This window comes from Carcharhinus amblyrhynchos, chromosome 25 (genome assembly GCF_965287045.1).
Source record: "Carcharhinus amblyrhynchos chromosome 25, sCarAmb.v2.hapA, whole genome shotgun sequence".
Lineage (NCBI taxonomy): Eukaryota > Metazoa > Chordata > Chondrichthyes > Carcharhiniformes > Carcharhinidae > Carcharhinus > Carcharhinus amblyrhynchos.
In genome coordinates, this window is record NC_137348.1 from 11619500 (window position 1) to 11639658 (window position 20159).

General features: G+C 41.8%; 1 protein-coding gene across 3 annotated transcripts in view; it reads right to left on the reverse strand.

The window, feature by feature from the left end:
- Positions 1–11019: 11019 nt before the first annotated feature.
- Positions 11020–20159, reverse strand: part of LOC145358125 (SH2 domain-containing protein 3C-like) — a 172610-nt gene continuing 163470 nt past the window's right edge. Inside the window, exons 12-14 of one of the 3 annotated variants that reach the window (XM_080211801.1) lie at positions 17153–17264; positions 15510–15716; positions 11020–13903 (exon numbers count right to left, since the gene is read on the reverse strand). In XM_080211801.1, coding sequence (XP_080067927.1) covers positions 13728–13903; positions 15510–15716; positions 17153–17264 — 495 coding nt within the window. In that variant the 3' untranslated portion in view covers positions 11020–13727. The remainder of the gene's footprint in view (positions 13904–15509; positions 15717–17152; positions 17265–20159) is intronic. The other 2 variants (XM_080211803.1, XM_080211802.1) reach the window with 2 other exon arrangements.

The following is a 20159-nucleotide window of genomic DNA, read 5'->3' on the forward strand; positions in this document are numbered from 1 at the left end:
AACTCTTTCCGCCAAAAGGCTGGAAAACAATTTGATCTTTCAGGGCTGAGATAGATATTTGTCAGTGAAGGAGTTTGGTGCCAAGATGGGTAGGGACTTTGACGTGCCAATCAGATAGGATCAAATTGAATGGTGGTGCAGGTATGAGGGGCTGAATGGGTTACAGCTGTTTCTATAATACTTGCTGGCAATCAAATAACTTGCTTAACTCACTGCTGAAGGTTAAAAGTAGGCACCAGAGTGTGACTGGAGCCCAATCTCAGTAAGAACCCAATCTCTGGAGAAGCAAGGAGAGGAAATGGGAAAGAAAAAAGAATTGGAGGCTAGAATCATAATTGATTTTCTGTTAGTGAAACTTTTAAGTATTGTGTGGAATTTTGCCGCAGTTTGCTAAAGATAGCAGGTAATCATCAGTGGAATACTAGCGGCATGCAGAGCCTAAATGCGTCTGCTGCTTTGAGATGGTTTTATTCATTTGTTACTGCTCTCACAGGATGTCTCACTGAGAGACCCACTGACATGTTAGACTTGATGCATTACTCTTCAACAGACCTCAGACCTTTAAACTGCAGCTGCACTGGACAGATAGTGTTGCAGTGAGCACTGCATCATACAGGCATCGGCTTCATTGTTGCCTGAAGTAAAGCACCATATACAACAGAGGCAAAGGGCATTGTAAGACAGCCCCTGCTACTTAGATAATACACTGAATGTAAAGGAAATCTCTTTGGAACTATGACTCAAGTAAGGAGGTAAGTTCTTTTCTTCTCCCCATCTCTCTCGGAGCCACAGATGCATGCTGGAATACAGTTACATAAGAACATAAGAACATAAGAACATAAGAAATAGGAGCAGGAGTAGGCCATCTAGCCCTTCGAGCCTGCCCCGCCATTCAATAAGATCATGGCTGATCTGTCGTGGCTCAGTTCCACTTTCCCGCCCTCTCCCCATAACCCTTAATCCCCTCTCTTATCAAGAACCCATCAACCTGCTTCTTAAAAATATTTAGCGAGGCAGCCTCCACCACTTCAACGGGCAGAGAATTCCAGAGATTCACCACCCTTTGAGTGAAGAAGTTCCTCCTCAACTCCGTTCTAAACCGCCTCCCCTTTATCTTGAGGCTGTGCCCCCTAGTCCTACTGTCTTTTTTGAGCGGGAAGAGTCTCTCCACCTCTATCCTATCCATCCCATTCATCATCTTATACGTCTCAATGAGATCTCCCCTCATTCTTCTAAACTCTAACGAGTACAAGCCTAGTTTATTCAGCCTCTCCTCATAGCTCAATCCCCTCAACTCCGGTATCAGCCTAGTAAACCTCCTTTGCACTCCCTCCAGGGCCAAAATATCCTTGCGTAAGTACGGCGCCCAAAACTGCACACAGTACTCCAGCTGCGGCCTCACCAATGCCCTATACAGCTGCAGCAAGACCTCCCTACTTTTATATTCAATCCCCCTCGCTATGAAGGCCAGCATCCCATTCGCCTTCCTGACCACCTGCTGCACCTGCAAGCTGGGTTTTTGCGACTCATGCACAAGGACCCCGAGGTCCCTCTGCACCGTCGCCTGCTGCAGTTTTTCGCCACGTAAGTAATAGTCCTTCCTACCATTCTTCCTACCAAAGTGGACCACCTCACACTTGCCAACATTAAATTCCATTTGCCATTTCCTGGCCCATTCGCCCAGCCTATCTAGATCCTTCTGCAGACTCTCCACACCCTCCGCACAATTTGCCTTTCCCCCAATCTTGGTGTCATCAGCAAATTTCGACACCCTGCACTCGGTTCCCTCCTCCAGATCATCTATATAAATGGTAAATAGCTGAGGCCCCAGCACCGACCCCTGGGGCACCCCACTAGTCACCAACCGCCAATCCGAATAGCACCCATTGACCCCCACTCTCTGCCTCCTATTTGACAACCAATCCTCTATCCACGCTAACACCCTACCCCCAACTCCATGTCCCCTGACCTTCTGCAATAACCTCTTGTGAGGTACCTTGTCAAACGCCTTCTGAAAATCCAGAAAGACCACATCCACCGGCTCTCCTCTATCCACTGCCCTAGACACATCCTCATAGAACTCCAGTAAATTTGTCAGACACGACTTCCCTTTAATGAAACCGTGTTGCGTCTGCCCTATCAAGCAATTCCCTTCAAGATGCCTCGCAATTTCCTCCTTAATGACGGATTCCAACATTTTACCTACCACAGACGTTAAACTAACCGGCCTATAATTCCCCGCCTTTTGCCTGGCACCCTTCTTAAACAACGGCGTAACATTAGCCGTTTTCCAATCTTCCGGCACTTCCCCGGAATCCAGCGACGTCTGGAAAATAACCACCAAGGCATCCACTATAACCTCCGCCATTTCTTTCAGAACCCTCGGATGCATTCCATCCGGTCCTGGGGACTTGTCCACAATCAGCCCCTCCAGTCTGTCGAGCACCACCTCTCTAGTAACAGTAATGTCATTAAGACCCTCCAGTCCTACCACCTTTCCATCGCTAACACCCGGCAAATTATTCACGTCCTCCTCCGTGAAGACAGAAACAAAAAAGTTATTCAATACCTTAGCCATATCCCCATCCCCTACCACTAGGTCCCCTTTCTCATCCTCTAAAGGACCAACGTTCACCCTAGCCAGCCTCTTCCTTTTTATATATCTATAAAAACTCTTGCTATCCTTTTTTATATTAAGCGCTAGCCCAGCTTCATAGCTTCTCCTACCCTCCTTTATCAACTTCTTTGTCAATCTTTGTTGACATTTAAACCTTTCCCAATCCTCTTCTCGCCCACTGCTCTTAGCTACTCTAAATTCCTCCGCTTTTAATTTAACACTTTCCTTCACCTCCTTTGTTATCCACGGCTTATTACCTCTCCTCCTACTGTCCTTTTTGACCATCGGAATAAATTTCTGCTGAGCACCAAGAAAGATCTCCTTAAAGATCCTCCACTGCTCCTCAGCAGACCTACCTTCCAACGCACTCCCCCAGTCCACATTCGCCAATTCTTCTCTCATCCTACCATACTCCCCTCTATTCAAACAAAGGACGCGTGTCCGGGAACCCACTTTCTCCTCCTCCATCTGCAACAGAAACTCCACCATGCAATGATCACTCTCTCCAAGAGGATCCTTCACCGCAAGGTCCCTAATTCTACCCGCCTCATTACATAGCACCAGATCCAAGATAGCTCGCTCCCTCGTCGGCTCCAACACACACTGCTCAAGGAAATTATCCCGTTACATGATGCAGTTGCTCTCCTTTCCCTTATCCAAGTAGCTGCATTGCTTACAGTAGGTTATTCCACCACTGAGGATACCACAGCCCTTGTCAAATCATTCACACACTTGCTTTCAGGGATCACTGGATAGTGACTGATATTTCCCTTCCTAGCCCAGTGGCTAAGAGGCCCTTGCTGTTTATATGGCTCTGTACATTTCAGCTATTCGTTTACTCCAAGTTATGAAGACTGCTCTGTTAAAAGTCTTTTCAAAACAGCAAAAATAAATAAACTTCAAGACGTGGTTATAAAACTCAAAAAAGCCACCACTTTTCAAACCAGTTTCACAGTGAAATTCTGTCTCTAGCACAGTACAAATATATGGAGTTCTTGGACAGATTTTCTATGCGAAGATTAAGTGGCATTCAGTACTGTGTTCAACACTCCAATCTATCAGAGATAAAAACATTTTAACCCATTTTTCTTTATACTAACATACACCCCTTTTTCAAGACGTTTGAAGAAAAAATATCTGTGCCCAGCTCAACTATCCCTCAAAGAAGCATTCAGCTTGATTACCTCCGTTCTTTTCCTGTCACCTTTCTCAGATAGAGGATTCTGGAATGAATGAAATTTGTTGCATCAGTGAGCTATACTGGTTAAAGCGCTTCACAGTAACTAGAGAGACTCTTTCTAGTACAACAGGAGTGCAATTAGAATAAATATAGTGGGTGGGGTTGCTAGTAAAACAATGAAACACTTGACTGATTTTCTCTGTAGGATGTGGGTAATGGTTCTTAAGTGTTGGCTGAAGATTTCTGTTACAATTTGTCCTCACTGAAGTGACTAATCACATTGAAAGCTTTTTGCCAAGTTCCAAAAATAGTAAAACTGTTCAATAAGAGACTGTTCCTAATAAATAAAGGACTGAGGGCCTAAATTCAACAGGAATACAAGAGTAACATGATGGCAAATTTAGCATTGGAATAGCTGGATGACTGCTAGAATTAACAGAGCCTTTATTCAGTGACATGGCTCCTGCCTAAAATCAGTAAAGGCCACCTTTCAATATTGAAATGAAGCCCTTATCCCCATTTCTGACCCATTCCACAAATGTGTGGACGTAGTATTAGCTAGTGTTGGTGCTTATAGGGAAAACTGGAGACATTTTCTTTTAATGTGCCTCTGCGCAGCCAGAATGAGCAGTCATGCCCTTTCTGTCTCCATATTAAGACTGCAACTTCTACTAGCCAGTTATCGCCCCTCCATAGTCCCAATCTTCCCCTCTCCCCCACTCCCCTACCCATCACATCCTCCTCCCAGGCCTACCTGTGTGATTGAAAATTCAAAAGACCCAGATTATCGAGCTGCATGATTAGTTATGGTGATGAGACCTGAGGACCATTTTAACATGGTCCTCCGGTGTCTCAGTTTCAGTGTACCTTGGCTGCACACTTCGTGGATCGCTTGTTTTAGCACTGATAAATTTGGCCAGCTTTTTCAATGTTATGGAACCTCTATGAAGCTAGTAGTACTGACCACCAAGATTAGGAGATTGATTTAAGAAATAAGTAGTGGTTTGGTTACGCCAGGTTTGCATGTTGAAAAAGAGTGATTTTGTAGGAGAAAGAGGGAGACTGAAGAAGGTGAAAAGTTCTACAATTGGAAAGTGCTAGAAATCTGAGTTAGAGGATGAACACAATGTAATTACAGAGAAGAGGAAGCATGTTTGGAACTTGAATGTTACCAGTGTGACAGCTGATAGAATTTTAATACCATATATTAGAATTGCTGTTTCCTATCAAAAGACTTAGAATCGAGATTAGTTAAATGCTTGCTGGACCAGCTGAATTCTTAACTCAAATTCAAAATGAATGTGGCACTCAGTACCATCTCAGTTGAAATCCCCTAACAGCACAGTCAGGGACTGAACTGGGAAACCTACCTGGTCTGTTTTTTTATTTTATTCTTAGGTTGCGGGGAAAGCCTACATTTATTGCCTCTTGGTGTTGTGTGAATATAATGGTGGGTCCCCTTGTCCTGCTATGATAGCCAGGTTTTTTGCTTCATTCTGGTGGTGATGGCATTCTGTGATGGTGTTTGATAGGTAATTTCAGGATTTGAATGCTGTCATGATAAAGGATTGGCTTCATTTCAAGATATTGATAGTGACTCTAAAGGGATACCAACATTTATCCAAGTCAAGATGTTGTGCAACTTAGAGATGATGGTGTTCACTTGTTATTGTTGTATGGTTTTGCAGCATATTGTATATTTACCCACTTTGCCTGTATAAGAGCAGCTTTAAATGTTCTTTGCATCTGTTGTGGTGGTAACAATCTTAGTCTGACTTGTAGGTAAAACCAAACCAAAGCCAAAATACTGCAGATGCTGGAAAGCTGAATTAAAAACAGAAAATGCTGGAAATACTCAGAATGTTTGGCAGTATCTATGTAGCGAGACACTGAGTTAACTGGCAGGATTCACCGATCTCGATCATTCTGCCCCGCTTCCAGAATGGAGAACTTGACGCCCAGCCAAAACTTCACTCACTGCAGCAGCACTGAAAAATCCCAGCTGCTGGTGAGGTCAGAGATTTTGGCGAAGGTTTTAGGCCAATGACCTTTCATCAGATTTTCATAGAATTTAGTTCAGTCCTTTCTAAGTGTTCCACTAAAATGTCAAATATTAAATGTCTAAGGTTTCCCAGTGGTTCAGTATGCATTGTAGAATTGACCAATAGCAAGAAGGCTCTAGTTCAAACAGCAGGGCTGTGCTGAGATAGATAACTTCAGTTAATAGTGCAGCGACACATATTTTTCTCTGACTTTTTTATTAGCAACAGGGGGTGCTACAACATGCAGCTGTACTGGAGTCAAAAAAAAATCATCCTGTCTGGAGTAAACATAAATATGTCTTCCACCCGTCCCCCTCTCACATAATGTACTGCAATAAATTGTCTTAATGTGGAACTGGTGGGAGGACACAGTTGGATCTCAAGTAATTCCACCACACAGTTATTTTCTTTCAGAATCCTTTTGGCAGCTGCGGACAGAGGGGCATTACCATTGTCATGCTGATACCTGTCTCTGTGACAGATGAGACTAACAGCAGGGCAGGCATCTGCTGAGGTGGGATCACTTCATGCAAATTAGGTAGGTCATTGTAGATGTTAAACAAATAAGAATGTCCAGCTGCTGAATTCCTTTGTGGACTGCTGTATAGATATGGGCTGAAGAATAGGTATTAAAGTCTCCTTGTGTTATTGTTATTCTGCAGGCAGTTCTCATTACGCTATTAACTTACATGGAATCAGCTTCTTAATCTAGTTCCTATATATCTGAATAGACAATAAGTGCTGATAGCAATAATGGAGCTCAGTATAGATATCTGAACTGTTTAGTGTGTCCATCAACATTTATGGAAAGGCTGCTGTGAGGAACATGTAACGTCAGGGTAAAATACTGCAAAGAGACTGTTCAGGGAGAGAAGAAAGATGAATTACTGTAAGAAAAAAGGAAGCTTATGCAGGGAAAGAAAGAGCGAATGGAGATATAAACAGCACATCAATTATCCAATGCTGCTTTTATAAAGCAAATTGCACCATCAGAACCCAAACATGGATCACTTTAAAGATTATTTTATTTGTTTAACGTCTGGAGTGTGTTTTAATCAGATCTAGAAATAGACCTGTGTCAGTGAAAGATCTAATTAGCTTCAATCTGAGGGCAGCCATCTCGGGTGTCTGACTAAGCCTGAAAAATGAAATATCTGACTTGAAAGACAACGCAGTTATTTAAAAAGTAAAATTTGAAATGATAGGTTTCCAGCACCAACCATTGAATCTGTGTTTCTAATTCATGGAATTGTTGTTAATGCAAGAAAACTCAATTTCAAGTTTGATTTATTTTCCAAAGTAACTTGGTTACTGGAGATTAACTCACTAGTAAAAATAAAACAAAAGCAAAATACTGCAGAGATGTTGGAAAGCTGCAATAAAAAACAACAAATGCTGTAAAAACTGAGTAGATCAATGCAGAGGGAAGCTGAGTTTCTCCATTTGCTGCAGCGGGAGCAGAGAATCTGGCCCAGAGTTTCCGGTCAATGACCTATCATCAGGTTTTCCTGGAATTTAGTTCAATCTTTACTAGCTGTTGTACTAAAGAGTTACATATAAATGTCAGGGATTCCCTAATGGTTCACTGCCTATTGTAGAAGTGACCGACAGCAAGGTTCAAACTGCAGGTCTGTTTCTGAGATAGCAAACCTCAGACAATAGCGCAGTGATGCATATTTTTCACTGACACGTTTGTTATTAGCAATAGTGGGTGCTGGGGGCAGAAAAAGAATCATCCAGCGCTCCCACTCCTGACCATTTATTGATGACTTCTGCTGCAAAGTACACATGAGGGTGTTGGGCATGGACAGACAGAATCAGGCTCTGAATTGATGAGTTTGTAACCTGTCAGTACTCACTGGCAGTAACTGACTTTGAACGAGGGAGTAAAGTGGCTGATTTTGACTGGCCCAGCTGCTAAACGTCACTCCTATGTTTAATTTCCATTCAAGCTGGTGAAATGAGGGAGAGATGTTTAAGGACTAGTCAAATTAATATCGCCTGTTTTAACAACCAGCCCAAAAAATAAAATGGACCCTGTTGTTTTGGCCACAAGTCAAAATTGACCATTTAGATAAAATACCAGAGGGCATTAATACCCACAGAACTATGCCCAAGGAATCTTCGGGGGAGGAGAAATGAGTGAAAATTGATGGAAAAAAAATTGTCAATATTTTGACTACCCTCTGTTGTACTCAACCTCACCTTCCAATTATGACTTTATGACAGATTGGTGCCTGGAAGCGAACCTGACAGGCCATCCAAGTTAGCAACACTGCCTCTTTAATGCAAACCTTCCTTTAATGATTTTACCACAAACTAGCACTCCCAGAAGAACTGACAGATGTAGCGACTGGAGTTGTCACAACAATTTATCTTGTGATAATCTACCTAGCTTCTCCCCATAAGCCACAGTTAGCACAACTCATTTTTTGACGTTAGGTTTCATTTATTTAAAGTGCTCTTTTTTAAAATTTTGCCGCCTTTGTCATCATTCAATGTCATGTTCCATCATTTCGCAGTGGATAGTCAAGCGAGCGTAACTCTTGGGCTTCTTCCAATGCCACTTTGCAGTTGTAGCAAGCAAAATCAGTCAGTTTAAGGAAATCACTTTCACCCCCCTCTCTGATTTTCCTCTGCTATCTCCTGAAAACAACTTCCATAATTCAGCACTCTGCTTCCACAGTAACATGACCAGTACTGGGAACTTAGCATATGGGGAATGGCACACAAACCATTCTAAGTGCTGTACTGGCAACAGGTAAGACGGGTGAAAGGCAATTCGGCTCCATTTATAGCACTGCAGTGTTTGTGGATGGTTCTTTTTCTGATGTAATTATGAAAGATGTGTTTGTTTAATGTCTTCTGGATCTGTGTGACTTTCTGCTGTTAAGATGGTATTTTATGGGAGATTTTGGTGGGAAAGTCACTGTCAGGATCCCATCCATCAGCCAGGAATGAGCTCTTTGTTACCAGCTTTGTGCTGACTTTTGGAATGAAGTTTTGAAGTTGTGACATGTTCTCTAACACGGAAAATGAAATCATGTTTTAAAGTCAATATTTAAAGAGAATAGGAGTGATGTGATTACTACTTCATATATACAGCTGAGTAGAGAGGTAAATGCTTCACTGTTTCATAAACTTTACTGTTCACTCATTGTCTTCATGTGACTGGAACCACTTGCGGATCAGGGTTTACTCTCAGTTTGTTAAGAGTATAGGCAGAGAGGATAATCTCTTAGTGGCACATGATGTATTTCAGTGACCCAACATATAGAGAAATGCCTCACCATGGCTCATTCTGTCATTTACTTAGATATTGAATAAGATGATTGATGGGTGATTCTGACTTGGAGCAAAAACTCCAAAATATGACTATGCCTCTAAGCTGGGGTGGGGTGACGTGACGAAGGGCAGGGAAAATCAACTAAGAATTCCACTTATTTGCATTATCTGATTACCTCTATCGGAAAAGTTGCATGTGTTGGCTGAGGGCGGCATCAAGTTTGTGTTCCATTACGATGCCCCTCCAGCCCCATTTAACCACCTACCCTCTCTGTCTGAGTTCACACTTTAAACAAGGTTGTCCAGTGAGGTACCTAAGGGTGGCCATTGCCCGTGCAGCCAAAACATTAGTCTCTAACTTCATGAGGAAAGAGAATCGTAATCAGTGTATGTATTTATATGTTTCAACATTTGTCCAACATCTGAATATGTGACACTGGATCCTGCTTCAGCGCATTCTCACCAGCTCTCGAGGGAGCTGACTGTTTATTTGATTTAACTCAGTCAGCAATGATGCTGGTATTGAGGTATTTTTAAGTATTGTGTTTTTGGTTTGGAAGCACATTGAAACCAGATGTAGCACATTCCAACTCTCCCATTCATCAGAATACTGTCAGTCAGCTCTTGAAACTGGGCTGTTGTCTTTTTTGGATAATGCAACGTAATTCTTACACTGCCTAGTTAACAACCTATTCTGAAAGGGCTGGAAGGCTATGAATATAACATATATAACTTGCATCGTGTGCTTGACCTGACCTGATCTTAAGGCTCTATCACAGATTAATTTTATTTTAACTTTTTTAATCAAAGACTTAAATTGCAGTATGAAATTCCTCTGTTTCCACCATTCTGCACAAGTCTGCTCCAACTGCCACCAAAATTGCCCATCTCAAGAAATGTGGTAGCGTGGCAAATGGAAATATTACGTGTGGGTGGGATGGAGGGTGAGTGAATGAATGACTGGAGATTGAAGGTTAAAGCATTGTTGGAGCAGAACAAGGGAAGTTTCACCCTGAAGCTGACCTGTTATCTGTGTGACCTGCGAATGCCTGATGCTAACGCTTGATGCCTAGGGTGGAAGCTTTGTTCCTCAACATTAACATCCATCCTTTTAATTAGCACAAGCACCTGCAGATATCCAGTAAAGTGAAGCTCCCCCATTCTCAAACATTGTCAACAGGCTAAAGATTTGTATACCCTGTATGCACATAGCTTTTGAATTCCATACCGGTGTGCTCAGTCTGCAATTTGTTTGATGCTGTGCCAGATAACTCCAAGAGAGAGTTGTATTAAAGGCAGTTCCATATAGCTTCCATGGGGCAGTTTATGTGAAGACAATAACATTGATCAAAAGTGACAACAGATGTATTTAAAAGAGAAGTATACTCTGTTGAATTGCCACATAATTATAATTGTTATTCAAAGATACCTGTGCTCTTTTCACTGTCACTTCCTATTATATTTTATCATACAATCCCTCCAGTGCAGAAGGAGCCCATTTGGCCCACTGAGCCTGTGCCAACAACAGTCACACCCAGACCCTTTCCCTGTAACCCCAAATATTTATCTTGCTAATCCCCTTGACACTAAGAGGTAATTTAGCATGGTCAATCCATCTCACCCACCACAGCACCTAGAGGAAACCCATGCCGACATGGGGAGAATGTGCAAACTCCACACAGACAGTGACCCGAGGCCAGAATTGAACCTGGGTCCCTGGCACTGAGAGATGGCAGTGCTAGCCATTGTGCCACCATGTTTTTTTTATCTCCTCTCCTGAAGACAGAACCTCGTGTTGGGGTATAGATTCCACAGGAACTCTCCGCTCCCTTTGCATTCTGCCTCAATTGATGTATTAAATTTGTTGTGTTAAATAGACATCGTTCCCAGAGTACTCAGTGCTTCAAGATCAGCTAACACAGCACAGGCTATATTCAATATGGTTCGGACCACATTAGGTGGTGCAGTTAACCCACTGGGATATTACAATACTTTAGTCACTTTTTAAAGAATATATTGTTTGCACATCAAAACTGTAAGCCATAATTTTTTCTCATATTTCAGTGCTTGTAATGTTTCTTTTTTCAACTTTTAATACACATATATGTTTAAAAAATTATTTCATTTGCACCATTGAGTTCCAGAAATCACACACAATTACTTGTTTTGGCTTACACAAACCTATTAATACGTTCATCAACATCCAGGATTATACTCTACAACAAACAGGGCTTTGATTTTTTAATGAGAGGACATAGAATTCATATATACATCTCTCTATATTTACACTGTGCCATAATTGTAAAGCAGAAGACAAGAACACTGAAGGAGTTTGTGGTACAATGTGGAAAGAGCTAAAATACTACCACATTGTTAGGACGCTGACTGCACACAGGGTACACTCCTGTCCTGGGAACTGCAGAATTGTTGCTTAAGGTCTGTTATTTAGCACTATAATTTAGTTAAATTTTGTATCATTGCGTTTTCAGCTGCATGATATACCACTCCATTTGGTAAGTGCCCAGCTGAAGACCATTCTGTTTTTATTTTGGTGTATGTGAATTGGGAAGTGTTTCAGTTTCAACAGCAGTTGTTTCAGAAACTGAATCGGACTGTACACTCCAAAAGCCCAGCCCTGAGAAAATGATGAATGTTATTGTAATGGAGACCAGCACTCAAGGTCTACACACAACTCAGCGGCTTTGGCTTTAAGATATACTGCATGTTTCCTCATGTACTTACGTACAGGGTTAATGTATTCAAATGGAGCTATAATACAATATTTTAAAACCAAGTTCTCCATCATTTTTTAATACAGAAATATGAGTCTAAACTAAACATTTACTGCGAGCAATTTCACTGCTCTTCAGCGAGAGAAAATTTGAAGTACAGGAGTGTCACAGAAACTGAGAGGAAGGTTAGTTTTCTGGGAGAAAACTAATCAAAGCACAGTTACTCAGTTTTCCCCTTCCCCAGTTTTCTCTCCTGTGCTTGGATATGGTTCCATATGCTCTGCTTACTTTCTGATATCTCATTCCAGTGAGCCCAGGTAGAGAGGATCGGCAGGCTTCTGGGGAACATCGTACACCCAGTCTCACCTTGTCAATAGATGGTAATCGGGAACAGAATATTTGGCAGGTTCCTAAATGGATACGCCGGCACTGCTCAATAAGCCATTTATCTTTGGTAAATGTCCTGTGTCTTTCTGGGTTGCCCTCACTGCGTAGTCAATAATGCTATTCCCTGCTAGCATTTCCTCCACAGAAGAACCCCTCTCACACACTGTCCACCTTAGCTGCACTGGCATTTGCTCATCATGTTATTAATGTACTACTTAGTCAACTAGCCACAAGGCATGTTGATCAATGGTGATTCATCCCTCCTTCCAGTATAGTAGTGAGGATGTATTTACACAAGGTGGCTCTCTGGACATGCTACTTTACACCAATGTTATCTTAGAGCGGGGAAATAAAACTTTACTGTACAATAACTTTACATTGACAATCAGACATTGTCATTTCAAGGGTAACAATCCAAACAGAAACTCACTAATTTCCCACATTGTCTCACTCATTGGAGTGCTGATCTTTTTTTCTGATTTATTTGATTTTCTGAGATATCTCGTCAAGTCTTGATAACTCAGCACTGATTTTTCTGGGGGATTTGCTTTGACTTTAAATGCAGGATTTTCTATATTTAGGGGATAGTTAAATATAGGTTGTTGTTGTACATTGGACAATGTTTTTGGCTCTTTTTGCAGAAAATGCTAATCACCCTGATTGTGGTCATCTTCTGAAAGTCTTTACTTAGGAGTCATTTTCAAAATATTGCCGTTGACAGGAGCTTTATTTCATCCTGAGTTTTCTTCCCTCTTCCTGAAGGATTTACTGGGATGCAGTTCCAAAGGTGCCAGCAGGCCTCAACTATATTACTGTCATTCATATTAAGTATAGAAAGTTTACGAAACAGACAATTGGCTTCTTAAGGGCATCATGAGACAGACGGAGCTCATTGGTTTATTCTAGAGAACAAACAGCGAGTCAATCTGTCCCATTCCTGACTTAATCCCCATGGCTCTTCAAGTTTATTTCTCTCAACTGATCATAGTTGAACCCAATCTTCTCTGTGGATGCACTTTCCAGGAAGGATCACTGGATAACAATTGTACTGATATTTTTTGGAGTCCCGTGTCGCTCACCTGGCTAAGGTAAGCTCACTTGACACAAATCAAGGATTTTCCCTCGTCTGTACAGCTCAGTACAAAGTGATGGTGACTTTATCGGCTGGCACTCGGTATTTTTCAAAACTCCTTAAACTCAAAAATGAGAAGAATGAGTCCGAGATATTTACAATAGGCCAAAAAAAGTTAGCTGTTATTTGGAATCCACTCCCATGTCTTCCTGTTTCTTTGTGATTCTGTGCACAGCCGCTTGTGAATCACACGTAGCATTATTAAGATAGTGCTCTGTCAATCAAACTTTTTTTTAAAACAATAGAAACAAAAGTAATACAAAACTAGGAAGTTCCTGTTCAGTGATTGTTCCCTTTAACCAATCTTGTACTTTTTTTTTAAGAATCTTTGTGGATTTTTCTTTCCTTTGAGCTACAATTCACTGTGACGGACTGGAGGCTCCAGCTTGTTTGAAAGTGCGCTTAAGACCTTGTCAAATTTTTCATATCGTTCGACTTGGTTGCCTTCAGCTCCTCGGCTCCCCCACAGCAATCGCATCTGAAACTCTGTCTTGAAGATTTCAAGAACTTGTTCATTTTCCTGAAATCCTGAGGAGGGAAACAAAGTGTCACACCTTAGAGCTTTCTATGAAAAAAAATGTTCTGTTCAGCAAAATGAGGAATGCCACAAACATCTTGACCCCCAGGTTACTATGAGATATACCTGCCTTTTACTCCTATTGTAGGCACTGAGCACTCGAATGAGCTATTCCTAGATTGTAAATGAGGAACTGTTCTTTACACAGCAAGTTGAGAATTAAAATGTGCTGTTTGGAAGAGTGGTGGCAGCAGATTCAATAGTAACTTCCAAAATTTAATTTATATGATGAAGGTGAAGATTTTGCAGGGCTGTAAGGAAAAGGCGTGATAGAATAATTGCAGAATCTTCACAGGTACAATGCCAGGATAGTGTTTCTGTGCTGCATCATTACTTGATTCCATAAGATGCAGTGTAAAATTCCCTCTACATTCTGCACCAACCTCAACTTAACATATTTTACTGCACTACCCGCCCCCCCCCCCCCCCCCCCCCCCCCCCCCATGCAATACTTCCATTTCCTGCATCAGCCACCCATATAACCTTTCTGAATGAGGTTGATCTTTGCAGCAATTTGTGCTGAATTACATACACTCTCTTTGTTGTGGACTTGTCCACGAAGAACAATGAGCTTCACCATCAGCATTCAACCCATCTGTCTGGACCGAATCCAAACAGTGTCTCTGAGGAAAAAGTACAATGTACTGACAATGTACTAATGGTGCTTACAGAATTGTAATAACACACAAGTTCTCTTGGTTTCAAGCCTCCCTACACCTTGCACTATTCCCCAAACCAGTGCCTAGACAAGCAACTTACTGCAGGGGCCTCACAATTCTGCTTTGTGAGCAGCTGGTAAGGGGGATGGAGAGGTAACCCGTTGATGAAGATTTCTTTCCTTATCTATGACAAGGTAACTATATCTTCTCATCCCCTCTTGCTGTGCACAAGTACGTCACCTCGGGATATGCTCAGGAGAAATTGCACAATGTCCTTCCTATACCATGGTGCAGTTGCCTGTCCTTTAATTTTCTCTTTGGAATAATATCTATGGAAAGTCCATTGTACACTGCATTAGAATGAAGTATTTAAACTGGTGCTGAGTGTGGTAAAAACAGATAAGAGAGGTCTCTGTTTCAATGCCAGCTCTGTACCATATTAGCCGACTTCAATCAGACTCACAGTAGATGGCTTCAGTGTTTCTGGATTAAGGTCGAGAAACCAAATTTAGTTTGGGTTCCTGTCAGTGACTCCTGCTGGATTGTCTAGGCTGGAATATCACAGTGATCAAGCCTGTTATTTTCAAACTTTACTCATGGAAAATGAATTTGGCACAGTGGGGAATGAAGAGAGATGGGAGAAAATGAGCAGGGCCTACACCCAACGTGATTCCTCACCATTTAAAAAGGTAGACAATTGGAGAAGTGGAGAAATTAATAAAAGATCTCTGGAATCTTATCACCGTTCACGCCGGTGGGATTTATCCATCCTGTTACAGTGAACAAAGATTTGACTGGCTGCCAAATTCTCCGCCTTTACTGCAGCAGGAGCATGGCATTAATAGCAGGTAGAATTGCTGTTTAATCAGGTAAAAAGTAGGAACAGAAGAGTTCTTACCTTGTAGTTTCAGTTCAGCATTTGTTCTGTACAGGCCCCCATGATGTGCAATTGTCCTTGCGGCCTCCAGATGTGACATAACTACCTCAACGCCACTTTCACTGATCTCCCATGTCTCCAGGTTGTCAGCATTCACCATGTTACGTTCAAGCAGAGTGATGAGAGGAACCACATGAGGAAAGGCTGTGTTAGTCAGCGGGGATACCTCTGAAAGGTAGAGAGTGTTTTTTTCAGTGAAAGCAGTGAAATAGTCAAAGGAATAAGAATGTGAAGCACAGAATGAGAATATTCTATTGCTTCCAAAAACCAGCTGCTCAGCCATCAGAATCTCTAACCCACTTCTGAGGGAATATCCTGCCTCAATACTGACAGAAAATTGAAGCAAAGCCCCAAAATATTAATTTTCTTTATTCACCCTGGCCTTGTGTCTCTCAAAATACCCTTCCTATGAAGATAACTATGATGCATTTGATCCTCTTTCCCTTATACTCACTCTATTCCTATATCTCTGAGCCCCCTTCCCAGTTGACTTTCTATGTGGTTCATTTGTGAAGGTTTCCTTCTATGATACTGTATTGTTAAGATACGTTTTATCAGTTATGATGAGCTGAATTTTATGAACAGGACTGAAATCCTGCCACTGGGGCCAAAAGCAATTAAGGGCAGCAACCTTTTGCTCAGGAGCTGCCAGACTAATCTGAGGGCTAGCAGCTCACCAGTGCATTGGCAACGGTGGCCATTACTGAGGCTGCAGGGAGAGGGTTTCTCAATGGCCTACAAGCCTCAATGACAGGTGGGGTTGGGGGTCACTGTGACCAGGCAGCCAGACCCTGTTGATTGTTTGGGGGTGGGGTGTAGATCTAGGAGTGCCAACTCTCCAGGAATGCACAAGAGTCCCCAGGATTGAAGATTGATCTCCAGAACACTACTGAAAGCAATACCCTGGAGAGAATTCACAGGGATGTAAAGAGATGGTGTGTGAGGAACAAAGCTGTTTGAGGCAGTTGAGATAGGAAGTTATATAAGGAAGCCTCCAGGAATACATCCACCTAGAGTTGGTAACCCTAGGGGGAGTTTGTGTGGTGCTGGCAGTTCTGTTGCCTCAGGAGAGGTCATTTGGCACCAGAGGAACATGAGCCGAGGATTGTCCATAAAGGAGGGCCCCTCTCCTGGAGATGGATACAGGCCCTTAACTGACCACTTACGTTGTTCAGATGGCCTCCTGGCAAGCGTGCCGATCTGCCAGCTTTCCTGCTGCTATACAAAACAGCATGGAGGCAGGAAGGCATCTGGCAATGTGTGTGTGTCCCCTCCCAATGCCTTTTTGTGCCATTTTGCCAGCCTTCCTGCCACTCTATAGGGCCCTGAAAATCCTGGCCAAAATTTCAGAATCAGTAACTATTGGATCTGTATCCATTTCAGTGCAAGCGTGTTCTTAAACTCAGCCCAGGGTTAACAGGTGAGACATTAAACAGCAAGTGGGCCACTAACAGAAGCTGACTGACCACCAGTGAAAAGCAGTTACTGTAAGCCAAGGTATTTCCCTCTCTTCCCTCTTCTTCCCCCCGCTATCCCCCCACCCTTCCAAAATGGGAAGAAAAACTAAAAGGAAAAGTTTGCTGGCTGGATAAAAGGCCAGTTACCTCTTCCTTCATTCATGTTTTTCATGAAAGGCTTCAGTTTCTTCTCATAAAGAATCGCTCCCTCCGTGTGACGTTGGCGAAGAGCCATCCATGTCTGCTCGAGCCTTGAAATCTACAAAATGGGAAAAGCCCAAAGTAAATAGGAGCTGCAACTGGAAGGTAATGTGTAGATAAAAATAAATGACACCAACATGAAGGCAACCTGCTGTCAAACTGCAATATTCATCTTTACAATGAGTTCTTGTGTCAGGGAAGAGGGTAATTAAATCCTTCTGCTTTTTTTCCCCTCTGATTGGGTTCTTTGATTAAGTAACAGAAATGATTGATGATGGTTGTGCAGTTGATGTTGCATTTACTTCCAAAAGGCATTTGACAAAGCACCGCATAACAGATTTATTCAGAAAATAGAAGCACATGGTGTTAAAGGGAAGGTGTCAGCTCGGGTCCAGAATTAGCTAAGGGACAGGAGGCAGAGAGTGATGGTGAACTGACATTTGTTTAACTGGAGGCAAGTGTGCAGTGCAGCCACCCAGGGATCAATATTCGGACTATTGCATTCTTTGTTGTAAATAAATGATTTGCACTTGGGCATTGTGAGTGCAGCTAAGAAGTTTGCAGACGATATACAACTTGTGAATGTAATGAACAGACTCCAGGAGGACAAAGAGAGACTGGTGAAGTGGATAAACACTTGACTGATGCAATTTAATGGGGTTAAGTCTGATGTGATGCACTTTGGAATAAGTATTCTAATCTGAATGGATCTATTTTGGAAGGAGTGCAAGAGCAGTGGGAACAACTTGCATATTCACAAATCCTTACAGGTGGCAGAACAAGGTGATAAGATGCTAAGAAAGCATATGGAGACTTGATTTTGTAAATAGGGGCCATGAATACAAAAGCAAGGAAGTCATTGGTTAGACATCAGCTGGAATAATATGCACAATTCTGAACACCAAAGTTTAGAGAGGATGAAAAGGGTAAGGAGGAGGTTTAGCAGGATGATGTTTATGAGGGCATTTGGTTATATAGAGAGAATGAAGAAGTTGGGATTAATCTTCTCTGATCAAATGAGAATAGGTGGAGATCTGACAGAGGTTTTAAAAATTATGAACAGAACGAGAAGGGAGAAACTGTTTCTTCTGGCAAGTGAGTTGATAACAGTTTCATTAATTGTTGCTTAAAAAAATATGCAGTCAGAACTTTCTGTCTTGTACTCATCAGGACAGATACAACAATACCAATTGTAAACAAAATAATTTATACTGCATGAGAAGTGAGTGCTGATTGTTGGCAAGTAGACTCTGATTGATAGGGACATTGCCATGGAGAATGCTCCTGTCAAGTTTTTCTTTAAATTCAAACCAAGCAGGCCAACTCTGGTCAAGGCACTGCCATGGGAAATGAATCAGGGAATGGCTGCCCCCAAGCTTTTGTTCAATTGAAAATGTGGTAATATATGTACATGCTCCTTCTGTCTGCAATGGACCCACTTGCGCAGGTGAGCCACACTGCAAGCCCAACCGATGAATCTTAAATCCAATATAATTTACCTGCACATTCTAGAAGCTACAGATGTGTTGAATGCAAGATGAAAAGCCTTGACAGCACATCTCTTTTTCATCAATACTCAAGTACTGTACTACCAAATTACAATTTCATTGAGGCTAAATAATCAGCAAAAGAAGTGGAGGGGAAATGTGAAGAAACCTCTTCAAAACTGAAAAGCATAGGTTTAAGATGAGAGGGGAGAGATACAAAAGTGTCCAGATGGGCAAATTTTTCATAGAGGGTAGTGAGTGTCTGGAACAAGCCTGCCAAAGGTAGTAGTAGAGGCAGGTACAATTTTGTCTTTTGAAAGGCATTTAGATAGTTACATGGGTGTGATGGATACAGAGGGATATGGGCCAAATGCAGGCAATTGGGATTAGCTTAGGGGTTTTAAAAAAAGGATGACATAGACAAGTTGGGCTGAAGGGCCTGTTTCCATGCTGTAAACCTCTATGACTCTATAAAGAGAGGGTTGTTCAGATCAGGAACTTAAGGATGTGGTCAAATCAGATTCCGAAGTCACTTATAAAATGCAATTGGACGTGGACTCAAAGAGGATTCATTTGCAAGATTATGGAGAAAAGATGTGCAATACAGAACTAAAATTGGACAATCTTTTCGAGAACTGCTGCAGGCAGTTTTGTTTTATGCTGTAAGAATCTATGACCCTCTGAATCTAAGGGTTTTCCAAGAATAATGGACGAAGTCATGAAAATTAATCCTCAGAGAACTGGGTACTCCCTAAATGCTGTTTATCGGAAATGGAATTGGATTTATTGAGCTGTTGTAACTCAGTAGTCCTGATGTTATTTCTCAAAACACTGCTATTATAAAATAGTGAATTAGAATTATTGTGAGCAATGCCATTGGAGATAGATTAGTCCCATAAAAAGGGCCATGGGATACTTGTATTTGAGCTAAATGGAACAAATGATTCCCGGAACAATCCAACTGACGTCTAACAGTGATCACACTTTGACTGCAAAGGATCAGGCAAATAAGTACACTGCACAATTCACATATGTAAGTCCCCTGGTCTCTAAAGTCAGCCAGTTGACTAACTCTGGCTCTGATGTGTAACAAAACAAAAAGACTGCATTATCTTATTTAACCCATTGCGTACCCTGACTAGTAAGAAAAAAGCCAACAGTGACATTTAACATAAACAGAAAGAACTACAATTTTGGAGCAATGCCATCTGTAAATAACATGGGGATGCAACAATGCACATTTACTGGATGTCTCTCATATTTCCTGTTAATTGAGTTCAGATCAATACAGGATCGGCATTGCTGAATGAAGATATTAATGACACATCTAAAAGCCTTTATCTGCATTATGCACCAGCTGTAAAATACTTAAAGGCTGTGGTTGACGTTTTGCCAACGTGGGTGTTTCTAGTGTGTAAATGCCATGTTTGACCAACATAAACACTACCTTTCCATGGCATGGATGT